At 41.0% G+C, this 13,283-nt stretch overlaps 1 protein-coding gene across 3 annotated transcripts in view; it reads left to right on the top strand.

The window, feature by feature from the left end:
• LOC117390061 (butyrophilin-like protein 2) overlaps positions 1-13,283 on the top strand; it is a 147,797-nt gene that overhangs the window by 57,745 nt on the left and 76,769 nt on the right. For all 3 annotated transcript variants that reach the window (XM_055232574.1, XM_055232576.1, XM_055232575.1), the window contains one exon: positions 85-441. In XM_055232574.1, coding sequence (XP_055088549.1) covers positions 85-441 — 357 coding nt within the window. The remainder of the gene's footprint in view (positions 1-84; positions 442-13,283) is intronic.

The raw sequence follows: 13,283 nt of genomic DNA, 5'->3' as shown, positions 1-13,283 counted from the left end.
CACATGAGACGACAGAGACTGTCCAGGAAACAGATCTGGATCAGAAGTGTGTTGTGACCTAATAGTCTGTGTTTAATGTTGCAGAGACTCTGGAAGTTTACTCCAGGACAGACGTGGTCCTGTCCTGCTCCGCTCCTCCAGACACTGACCTGGAGGAAGTGATTCTGGAATGGACCCGATCTGACCTGAAAAAAAAGGATGTCTTCATGTTCCGAGACAGAAAGCCATACCTGTACTATCAGCACCATCAGTTCAAAGGTCGCACAGAGCTCAAAGACCCCTCCCTCCAGAGTGGAGACCTGTCAATCATCCTGAGAAACACCACTCTGCAGGACAGTGGGGAGTACGGGTGTCACTTCAAGAGCCTGTCACACGTCAAGAAACGCTCTGTGTACAACATACCACCAATAAAAGTCATTAACCTCAAAGTGCTCGGGCCAGGTAAGTCACATCTAATTATCATTATGCACTTTTACAATGTCAATTACCTGCCTTTGTGTTTGTCCAATATATGTGATGTGTTTGTGTGGCATTGTATGTATGTATGGCGTTTTTCTCTGTGTGTTTTTGACTGTGAAGACAAATTTCCCCTCGGGGACAATAAAGTAACTAACTAACATCTGTCAGTCGAGTCAGAACAGAAAGTGTAAGAGTAAAACTAGACCTCAGGATTATTCTGCCACAGTCGTTAGAGCTAAAATATATAAGTCATTCAGTTTTGATAAACCAGGCCACAGACTGTAACATGTTATAACGACACACTGATCCACACTGTCAGATTTCTGCACCGATACACAACATTTGACTGGATCAGATATGGGCTCTGTCCATGTCCAGAGGGGGCAGTAGTGAGACTGTTTACAGGCCGTAGTGACGCCTGAAAGTGTAAAACTGTTTGCTAATGCTAATGCTAATGCTAAGGCTCGCTAACTTGTGTCTGCAGTGTTTTTTGAGAGGAACATGTTTACCGGCACAAATCAGCTGTTCTGGATAAATCAGTTCTTTATGATCAGATTAAAGTCAAACTTGAGTCACTTCAGCTTCAGACAGAGCAGTGCTTCAGTTAGCATCACCACCACAGAGAATGTTGATGACATCATCTGTAAAGTCCACACAGTCTAGTATAAAACTTACATCTGTGTCATGACAAACTGTTTTCTCTGTACCTCCTTCCAGGGACGCGACAGGTGAGTGTGGCAGAGTGGTTATCCTGTCTCCTCTCAGTGAGGAGGTTGTCGGTTAAACTCCTGGAGGTTGTGGGTCAGATTCCTCATGTCTCTTGTGTTTTTCAGGTGGAGGTTGCAGGTTCGAGGCTGGATTTGGTTTTGTGGCCCCTGTCTTCATCTCGTTGATACTTCAGTTTTTTTAGAGAGAAAACACATCATTACATGTCTGTCCTGACTAGAACCAGGAAGTACTTCACACATGTGTCCTGTGGCTCAGGTCTGTGGCTCCTGTGGCTCAGAGACTTTAAAGCAGCTCTGTGTGAACAAGTCTCTCCATGGACCAGCACCAAAGAACATCTCCCACATGAGCCACATGAACCATCTCACATGAAGAGGACTGATAGAAATGTTCGTTTCTGATGCAAGCGTCAAAGAGGAGAAAGAGACTGAAATATAAGTCAGAAGGTTTAATGAGTTCATCACAGGTAAAGTTAACAATGGAGCACCGGACTCTCAGGAAAGGATAGAAGAGAGTCCTGAGATGTTTGTCTTTCCAGCTTTTATAGGCCTCCCAGTGTGTGAGGCGGGTCTTCCTCTCGGCAGCATGTGATTACACGTTAAAAACCTTTTTTGGCAAAATCCCTGAATGTGCATTTTTAAGTCACTCAATCTTATTGTTTTATGACCCTCACAGGATGGGGGCCTCAGTCCTCGGTGAACAGGGCCACAGATAAGAAGTGGCCCTGGTCCTAGATGTTATCTTCTTGGCCCCAGTGCTGTAGAGCTTTACGACCCTCTCAGGGTGGGGGTCTTTGGTGAGCAGGGCTACAGGCATCTGAGGGTAGCATTACATTGTTAAAAAAATACCTTACAGGACTAAACCAGGACTAAATTAAAGACATAAATCTGGACATTCTATCTTCTCAAATCAGTAACCTTCCCTGTACAGACAGTCTTACAACTCCAGATCAACTGCTCTCTTACTATAACTCCCAATTGCACAATATTCTCAACACACTTGCTCCACTGAAATCCAGATCTGTCTCATTCACTCACTCTGCACCCTGGTACACCCCCACTCTCAGACAGTTAAAAGCAAAAGGCCGCCAACTTGAAAGACTTTACAATAAAACTGGACTCACTATTCATAAAGACTTGTACACAAGTCACATTCTCCACTATAAGGACTGCTTTTCCAAAACCAAATCCACTTACTACTCTGGTTTAATCAGTTCAAATGAAGGAAATTCCAAAGCTCTTTTTTCTCTCATCAGTGACATCACTAAACCACCTGACTCTCTCCCAGCTCATCTTTATTCATCTGACTTTTGCAATACACTGGCTTCATTCTTCACCACAAAAATCCAACTTATCCACCAACAGTTAACCCCGTCCTCTGCTATAACTTTACCTTTCACTGTATCTCCTCTTGCCTTTATCTCTCCTTTGTCTTCATTCACTGTGCCCTCTGTCAGTCAAATCTCCATCTTTATTCAAAAATCCAAAACTTCCTCCTGTCAGCTTGACCCTCTACCCACAGTCCTCGTTAAAGCTACTCTTCCATCTCTGGCTCCTCTCATCACTAACATAATCCATGCTTCCCTCACCTCTGGAACTGTTCCCTCTCCTCTGAAACCTGCTGCTGTCACTCCTATCCTCAAAAAACCTGGCTCTGATCCCACTGACCTCAATAATTTCCGTCCCATTTCTAATCTCCCATTCATCTCAAAAATCCTTGAAAAAAAAACTTTCTGCTCAACTTCACTCTCACCTGTCCTCCAATAACCTGTATGAACATTTCCAATCTGGCTTCCATCCTCTCCACAGCACTGAAACAGCTCTACTTAAAATCACTAATGACCTTAGCCTAAGACCTAAGCAACAAGCAACAACCACTAGACTCAAAAAAAGTTTTTTCCCAAATGCCATAACCCTGTTGAACTCACGTATGCACTGACCTCCGACTGTGCAATGTTTAAAATAGTGCAATATTTTTTATTGAGTGCAATAAAGTCATCTGTGTGCAATATTTCACTAGACCAGACCACTATATTTAATACAGTGCAATATATTTAATGTAATGCAATATTTAACATAGTGCAATAATTAATATAGTGTAATACTTGCTCAAGGAGATGATTGTAGACTTCCGTAGACCGAAACTCCCTCCCCATCATCCAGTTGTAATTGCTGGTGAGAGCATTGAGGTTGTCCAGTCAATAAAAACAACCCCAAAATTCTTTTCTCCACTATCGACCATCTCACTAACCCTGTTCTTAACAATTCCAAACTCCCTCCCACTGACTCCCTTTGTGAGCAGTTTGCAGACCACTTCATGGGAAAGATAAACAAAATCAGATGTGACATTTTATCTAACCAAACCACTGTTTTTAACACATCTGATTGTTTGTCTTTACCAGAGGAAACACTGGACAGTTTTGTCCTGGTTAATGCTGAGAGGCTTGATGAAGTTTTCTCCTCAGTGAGACCCTCATGTCTTTTTGACCCCATTCCAACACGGTTCTTCAAGTCATTTTATGAATCTTTTAGAGACGAGCTTTTAAACATGATGAACTACTCTCTTCAGACAGGGGTCTTTCCCACTGCCTTTAAAGCTGCAGTGGTGAGGCCCCTGCTGAAGAAGAGCAATTTAGATTTTAATGACTTCAGCAACTACAGACCAGTGTCTAACTTACCATTTTTAAGCAAAATTTTAGAAAAACTTGTTTTTACGCAGCTTAATTATTTTTTAAACACACAGAACATTCTTGAAGAATGTCAGTCTGGTTTTAGAGTAAACCACAGTACAGAGACAGCCTTGACAAAGATTTTAAATGATTTTAGACTAAATTATGATTCTAAACAGGTGACAGTGTTGGTTCTACTGGATCTAAGCGCTGCCTTTGATACAGTAGACCACACTATTCTTTTAAACAGACTCAAACACCTGGTCGGCCTCTCTGGTACTGTACACAAATGGTTTACTTCCTCACAGACAGAACATTTATGGTAAGTTTAGACACCTACTCCTCTCAGGTTCATAAAATCACATGTGGTGTGCCCCAGGGTTCCATTTTAGGTCCTATACTTTTTAACCTGTACATGCTCCCTCTTGGTGATGTCATCAGGAGACATGGAATCAGCTTCCACAGCTATGCAGATGATACACAGCTTTACATCTCCATGTCTCCTGATGACACCAGCCCAGTGGATGCTCTTTTTAACTGTATTTTAGACATCAAATCCTGGATGGCAGAAAACTTCCTCCAGCTTAACCAGGACAAAACTGAGGTTTTAATCATCGGTCCTGAGGCCCAGAGAGAGAAACTTTTACCCAAATTACAGTCACAGTCTTTTAATCCATCATCACAAGTAAGAAACCTGGGCGTTATTTTTGACTCTGAGCTGACTTTTATTCCACACATTAAAAACATCACAAAAATTGTTTTTTACCATTTGAAAAACATATCCAGAGTCCGTCCCATTCTCTCTCGGGCCAACACAGAGACGCTGATGCTTTTATCACCAGTCGTATAGATTACTGTAATGCCCTGCTCTCTGCTCTTCCCAAAAAGGCGATTTCAGGTCTACAATTATTACAAAATTCAGCAGCACGTGTCCTGACTAAGACCAGGGGGCGGGACCACATTACACCGGTTTTAGAATCCCTGCATTGGCTCCCTGTGTGTTTCAGGATCGATTTTAAAGTTCTTTTACTGGTTTTTAAATGTCTTAATGGTCTTGGGCCTTCTTATCTTACAGAACTGCTTTTATCCTATGAACCCTCGCGGCCCCTGCGCTCCTCCGGCAGCAGGCTCCTAGTCATTCCCAAAGTCAGGACACACACGCATGGAGAGGCCTCTTTCCAGTTTTATGGCCCCCGTCTATGGAACAGTCTGCCGGAGGACCTCAGGGCCGCAGAGAACATTCAGGTTTTTAAAAGCAGGCTCAAGACCCATCTTTTTAGCATAGCTTTTGATTAGTATTTATCACTTTAGTTTACTTCTCTATTTATTTAGTCTTATTTAGGCTGGCTAGTGTGTTTATGTTTTACTTATGTTTTATTTACTTGTTTAGTTTTGACTTATTTTATTATTTATTGATTATTTTATTATTTATTTTATTATTTATTGACTTGTTTATTAGTTTTGACTTATTTTATTATTTTTAATCATTTTAGATTTGCCAGTGTTTCCTCTGAGGAGCCCTCTGCACTGGGAGCTGTGGTTGGCTGTGGCTGCTGGGCCCTGGAGGTTTGGTCTTGACCTCATCTCTTCTCTGGGCCCTGGCTCGTGGGCCCTGGAGGTTTGGTCTTGACCTCATCTCTTCTCTGGGCCCTGGGCTGGTGTCCTGTGGCTGTGGGTGACCCTGCTCCTGGTGCAGATGGTTCCTCTGGTGGTTCTCTCTCTCTCATCTGGTTCATCTTTATCCAGCCTGTTCCACTTAAACATATTTTAAATGAAACTGAGGTATTTTAACATGTGTTGAGGTGGGGGGTGGGAGTGTGTGTTGGGGTGGGGGGTTGTCTGGTTGTGTTTATTGATGTGTTGGGGTTGGGTTGTTGGGCTGTCGGGTGGCTGGGTGGGTTTGGTGGGTGGGACTGATTTTAATGCTTTGTAAAGCACTTTGTGTTACTTTTTTTGTATGAAAAGTGCTATATAAATAAAGTTTGATTTGATTTGAACTATCACTGGATGAACTTTATCATTGGATTTCACTGATCAATTTGTTATTTGTGTAGGGCCATTGTTTGTCTATTGTGTTACAGTTTTTTTTAATACATGGTACCAAACTGCAGCATACTGTCTCTGTCACTCTCTCCCTGAGTCGAATTCCTAGTCTTCTGATCCTAGCCCAAGGTATTAGCACTATTACTCGGGTCTTTACCCCATATACCTGTTACATGTTCTTTGGATGATACTCATCATTCTTCTTCCTCCAAACACGGCGAGTGGAATTAAGACCAAAAAGTTCTATTTTGGTCTCATCTGACCACATGACTTTCTCCCATGATCCTCTGGATCATCCAAATGGTCATTGGTCAAACAGAAGACGGGCCTGGACATGTGCTGGTTCAATCAGGGGAACCTTCTGTGCCATGATTTTAAACCATGACGTCTTAGTGTATTACTAACAGTAACCATGGAAACGGTGGTCCCACCTCTTTTCAGGTCATTGACCAGCTCCTCCCGTGTAGTTCTGGGTTGATTCCTCACCTTTTTTAGGATCATTGAGACCCCACGAGGTGAGATCTCACATGGAGCCCCAGTCTGAGGGAGATTGACTCATGCTTAACTTATTCCATTTTCTAATAATTGCTCCAACAGTGGATCTTTTTTCACCAAGCTGCTTGGCACTTGCCCCTTTGCCCTGTCCAGCCTTGTGGAGGTCTACAGTTTTGTCTCTTGTGCATTTTGACAGTTCTTTGGTCTTGTCCATGTCAGTAGTTGGAGTCTTACTGATTGTCTGGGGTGGACATGTGTCTTTATGCAGCTAACGACCTCAAACAGGAGCTTCTAATTTAGGAGAATAAGTGGAGTGGAGGTGGACTTTTTAAAGGTGGACTAACAAGTCTTTGAGGGGCAGAATTCTAGCTGATAGACAGGTGTTTGTTTTTTTTTAGATCATGTCTCTCACAGTGGACATGCTCTATGATTTATAAGTGTGAGAACTTGCAAAATCACGAGGTGTTCAAATACTTATTTGCCTCACTGTAGATAGTATGAAAACATTTCACCTGCTGGGTGTGGTTGACTTGTTGTTAAATATTTATGGAACTGTGACAGTAATCCAAAAGTATAAATAAAATAAAAATATATATTAAAGACCTTGTAAAAAAAATACTTCATGTTGTTTTCACTCATAGAAATTATAGAATTAATGCGATCGTTCTAAGACTTTGGAGCGGCATGTCTGTGTCACCCCTCAGAGGTCCAGGCGTGAGGTCCAGGCGTGAGGTCCAGGTCTGTCACTGGACAAATGTTTTATAAAGACATTTTGAGCTCATCTCAGAGGCTTCTTCAGCTCTGGTCAAACTGCTGCTGGACACTGTCATTGTCTTTCATAACAAAAATGGGTCAAAATGGTTCAGATCTGAGCCAAAGAAATGGGTTGAGAGGAACAGAGACAATCTAGGGCCTCAGACATCATCTGTCTCCTATTTATAACTCCATCCTCAGACCTGAATCAAAACAATAGAACTAGCCAGGATGCTAATAGTGAGAGCAACGATTAGGGCCTGAATGATTATCATAAATAACGACTCAGGAACAGTTCACACTTGGACCTCACCAACAAAAAAACTGTAAACATAAGATATAAAGCAGTGTCCAGCACTAATCTGACCAGAACTGAACAAGTGTCTTGGACGAGCAGCCAAACGTCTTCATTTGAATTTTTCATTTGCTCTGGATCTTCAGAACAGGAAACATGAGCATTCTCCCAGAAGAATCAGTGCATCTCTCACTTCTCTGAGACTTTCACACATTTTGTTTTTTGCATCGACAGACACTGTGTGTCTTTGAGAGAATATAGATGGGAAGAGGTTTGACCTCTGACCTCTGACCTGGTGAGGAGCAGGTCTCTGCTCTGTATTTCAAACCTGTACTTTTAATAATTTGGCTAAGTCTATTCAACTTAGCCAAATTATTATTTTGTTGGTTAATTATATTTATAATGTTTCAGAAAATCAGAATAACATCAGCAAAATTAATAAATAAAATCTGAATAATAAAACTGAATAATGATAGTGATCATAATAATAACTGAATAAGTAAGAAGCAGCAGAAGAACCTGGTATGTGTTTGATAAACTGATAAACTCAGTTGTTCCATCGTTGAAACAGATGTGGTCTGATCCAGTCTGACAGGCTCAGTCTGTCCCAGACTCTGAGACTTCAGCCCTGCACAAGTGTAGTGTACGACAGCACCACCTGAGGGCGCACTACAGCTGCTCTGTGTTTAATACGATGAAACTTGTTGCAATAATAATCTCATTTCAGCACAAAAAATCTGAACCACCACATGTGTCAAGACCAAGGCCCGCGGGCCGCATCCGGCCCTCCAGACCATTTTATGGGGCCCACAAGGGGTTAAAAGGTATAATTTATTATTCTGTTATGACTCTGTGCTGCTACTACATCTCCCACAATGCACTGCAGTTGTTTCCTTTGATGTGACTGCATCCCGCCACTAGAGGGGGCTGTTTCTCCACTTGTGATTCTCCAACACACTCTGGCCACGAAAACTCAACAAATCTCCACAAAATGTCCAAGAAAAGAAAAACTGATGCAGAAGGACGGCTATTTCATGAAAGATGGGAAAATGAATCCATGTTTGTAGTTGATGGAGGTAAACCGGTGTGTCTTTGATGTCACGAGACAATGTCAGTGATGGAGTTCAATGTACGGCAGCATTTTGACACAAAACATGGCACTAAATATGCTCATTTTAGTCTCCAAGAAAAACAACGAAAAGAAAAACTAAACTCACAGCAGGAAATGTTTACAAGAGCCAAGAACGATGCAGCAGTGAAAGCTTCACAGTGTCAGAGGACGTCACTTCCAGGTGCTTCTCTGAGGGTGTGTTTAAAGCAGCTGAAGGTGTGAGCAGGTTTGCCCGGGCCAGATACAGGCAGCAGGGAATCTTACATCACAGACCAACGACACCAGCAGATTTGTGGCTTATTCATTAGCCCCTGATGAAAGCACAGACAGTGCAGAACTGGCTGTAAATTAATTAAACCTCTCCAGCCACAATCTCCACGTGTCTGATCATCTGGCCATTGTTTTTGAAATCAACATACCCACTGCAGCTCCCAAAACAAAACGCAAAATTACTTTCCGAAACCTCAAATCCACTGATGCATCTGCAACAACTCACTCCTCCCTCACACAGCGTCTGTACGACATCAAAACCTGGATGACACACAATCTACTCAAACTAAACACTGACAAAACCGATATCATAATAATTGGCCCTAAAACACTAAGTTCTCCTCAAGCTTCTGTCTAAACTTTGATAATTCCACACTCACTCCATCCCCACTCATCCCAAATCTTGGTATTCTCATTGACCAAAACCTCTCATTTGAATCCCATATAAAGCAAATAACCCGGACTGCCTTTTTCCATCTCAAAAACATTGCACGCCTCCGCCCATCACTCACCTTTTCAGCTGCAGAAACTTTAATCCAGGCATTCATCACATCCAGAATCGATTACTGCAATAGCATCCAATACAGGACCCCCCCAAAAACACTTAATAAACTGCAACACACACAAAACTCTGCTGCTCCTCACACACACCCGTCTGTGTGAATCACCCCGGTCCTCCAAAACCTCCACTGGCTCCCCATTTCTCAGTGAGTTCAGTTCAAAGTTCTTCTTATCACTTTCAAAGCTCTCCACAACCTGCCCCCTCCTCACAGATCTGCTCCGTCACCACACTCCCTCTCGCTCCCTCCGCTCCTCAAACACAAACCTCCTCTCTCTCCCCTGTAGGACCAAGCTCCGAACCTGGAGACAGAGCCTTCTCCATCACTGCCTCCACCCTCTGGAACACTCCACCACAACAACCCCAAGACGTCACCGACCTCAGCACCTTCAGAAAACACCTGAAGACTCACCTGTTTAAAGCTTTAAATCTGTAATTATTATAAGTGTTGATTTTAAATGTTTGTATCTTTGTACTTTTTAAATTGTTCTTTTATGTAAAGTGTCTTTGAGTGTCTTGAAAAGTGCTATATAAATAAAATGTATTATTATTATTATTATTTTTACAGCACAGTGAGTGAAGCAGACAGGTTGTATGTAGTTGTTTGTACATCATTGTCCAATGTGTTTGACTCAACTCCACTGAATAAATAAATAAACTCATCAGCTACAAACAAGCGACAACAGCAACTTAATGATGCTGCACGGGCCTAAAGGGCAAATATTTGACAGCTCCAAAGTTGTGATAACTTAACCAGACACACTGAGCTCCTCACTGATCGTCCTTCAGGTCTTTGTGTCCAGCCCTCTGTCTGTGTCTGTGGTCTGTTCTCCGTGTTTGTGGCTCCCTGGACTTCCGAATAATGACGTCTCGTGGTCACTGGAGCGTGGTCTCTGATTGGTTGATGCTAAAAAGTTCAGCTTTTTTGACTTTTGGGTCTTGAGCGTCTGACGCCTGGACGCTCCAGACATTTAAAAAAAAAAAGTGGGAAAAGCAACTTAATCTAAACACAAGCTGACACAAAATAATGTCAAACAATTTCATAATAAACAGAAGAATAAGTTATAAGAGAATAAAACTAAAACAGAAGTGATCAAATTCATCCAGATAAAAGTCACAGAAAAGGGGAGTGGGGTTTAGAGGAAGGGGCGAGGTTCACAGAAGCGTCACATCCACACAAATGCAGTACACACAAATCCAGCAGAGGTCGCTCTTCTGACTGTGTCAAATGATTCGAAGCAGTGTGTCATTTTCAGTGCAGTTGTCTCAAAGTGGTTCAATGTTTCATGAGGTTTTGGTTTCACTATCACTCGTGACGTTCCCTCTGACAGCTTCAAACCACGCCCCAAAACTCCGCAGGTTTTTTTTTTTTCTGAAGCACTGCTCTGGAGCTTCAGGTCACGTGTCTGATGACGTTTGAACCAGTTCACCGCTTCATTCAGACTGAATCATCTGACTGGTTTGGTTCAATGGGCGGGGCTTTGAAAATCTGACAGGTCTCAGTTGTGTTTAAAATGGCTGAAACAGCGCGATGCGTTGTCTATCTGCTCAATAACATTTGGACTGATTTGATTAGCGGTCGTTGTTCTGTCGTTTACTTTCTTGGATACAACCAGGAAAAGATCTCAAGTCTGGGAGCATTTTGAAATGGTGCCACCGAACGAGGTTATTTGTTAACATATTTTTTAACTCTTATTTACACAAAAGAATAAATAAAACAAAGAATGAACCACACACACATCTCATTTTTAATTTGCAGGTGAAGTGTTTGCTTTGTTCCGGCGTCTGTCCTACAATAATAACACGTCATCAATGATGAGGCATTAACGTGCCAAACATGAGGATGGAGCCAGTGCTGCTGTGATGATGTGTCCACCAGCACCAGGTGAGTGGGCATCATGTTTTCAGTTTGAAGCAAGATATAAAGTATCACTTTCATCCTTCACTGCTCTTCTGTAAATGTTTATGAGCAATGAGTCCAGGTTTGTGTGTATAAAATGATTAAAATCATTCAAAAACTTCAAATCAGAAACGTGTCAGCTTTTCCCGGAGGCACACCACAAACAAAAATCCAGTAGGCTCAAGTAGATCCATAAACCAGGTTCTTTATTTCGGCACAGGCATCATTCAAACTGATTCGACACAATCTCCTGATTTTACATGTCCAGAGTGGATCTATATACTTAGGAGCACACGTCACATTCTCTTAATGATTAGCTTAGAATATACAGACATGAACATGTTATCTGGGTTCACTGAAGACACAGTGTGCAAAACATATATTCTTATCTGATCTTTCTTGGGAAACTTGCATGTGTTGGTACAAAATGCACATAACACGTCTACGTCCATGTACGTTCCAAGTACATCATGACATATCTGTGCCACACTGGCACCCACGAAAACATACAGGTCAAAGTATAATATATCAAGTATAATATATCATGTTACATGAAACATTAATCTCACAATTCCCCCTTTTGATCACATCTCACATGTGATCACTAAACCAAAATTAAAGAGCAAGACGCTACTTTTACATAATAATGCATTCAACTTAAAGTTCCCCTAATGAGTAAAATATTAGCTTTAGCTTTAATCACTGCATTATAACACATCCCAGCCCTTAGGCTAACATAAAACATAAATTAACACATGACTCTCGGACAGCAAATAAGAAACAAGGAGCACTTTCTGGGACTCAGAATTTATTTTCTATCTTTTAAATCAAAAGATCAATCTAAATACTTTTTATCAAACTTAGTCAATTGGTTCAGGACATGAGAATTTGTGACGAGGGAGCGTCTTCATTAGGACAGTGGCCCTGCACATGTCTTCGATCTCTACCAGCAATCAAAGACATGGCATGACACAACATCCAGTTATGACTAAGATAACAAACATTTTGTGGAGCCAATTTGACCAAGTGTTTTCAGATGCACCAGAATTTTTAGCAAATTCCATGGACAAAGACTTAAGGTGGTTCAGAGCCTTAGTAATACTCCCCTCAGGAGAGGTATTATTTAGTATATAAGTACAGCATTTTGCTCCAAACTTGATACATATTGATGATTCTTTGGCAAGTAACATATCTGGGCCAATCCTTTGTGTTTGTGTTTAGATTGATAAGACAACGACCTCTTAAATACATGATTATTTCTTGAGTTTACTCTGTATGACAATTTAATTTGTTTCAAATTTAGTGAATTTGCTGGACCTTATAGTGAATAGAATAATTAACATAATTATTGTACAAACACCATGTTTTTGATAGAATGGCAGACAAATGTAAATTTGCACATAACCACCAAATATCTGCACGAGTGGTAGTGTGTTCAGTTAAAAGAGCAAATTCTTCATAATTATCAGAAGATAAAGTCTAATAACAGAAATGGTTAGTAAAACTTTCTATTTCATTTTTATCATTACGTCTTGTGTCTATATGTATAACTGCATCTTTAAGGACACAAGTGGCCATTCCCATAGTCCAAGATGGTACATACACATAGGTACATCTTTTAAAGCTACTACGGGTCATTTATTATGTAAGTGATAGCATTCATCAGTTTTATCAAATGATTTTTAGTGAAGAGGTTAAGTATACAGGTCAGGCCCTTTTCATTAGAATATTGTATTGATGTAGTATTTGAGCCGTATACTGTACCCATTTTAGCCAAGTATTTTTATTCAGTTCATGTTTCAATTTTGTTTGTTTCAATTTGTTTCAATTTTTATTGCTTTGATTAAATCATTTTCTGGAGCTGGTTTATTAGGTTCAAAATTGTTGTTTAGATGTAGCCTTCAAAATGTAACTTTATTTTTCTATTGCAGGTACAGTATCAATGTTGGAACAGTGGAATCCTATGGAATATTCCAGAGTCATAAATGTTGGATGTTTAATAGA

Source organism: Periophthalmus magnuspinnatus, chromosome 3, assembly GCF_009829125.3.
Source record: "Periophthalmus magnuspinnatus isolate fPerMag1 chromosome 3, fPerMag1.2.pri, whole genome shotgun sequence".
Classification (NCBI taxonomy): Eukaryota; Metazoa; Chordata; class Actinopteri; order Gobiiformes; family Gobiidae; genus Periophthalmus; species Periophthalmus magnuspinnatus.
This window is presented reverse-complemented; position numbering and strand designations above follow the sequence as displayed.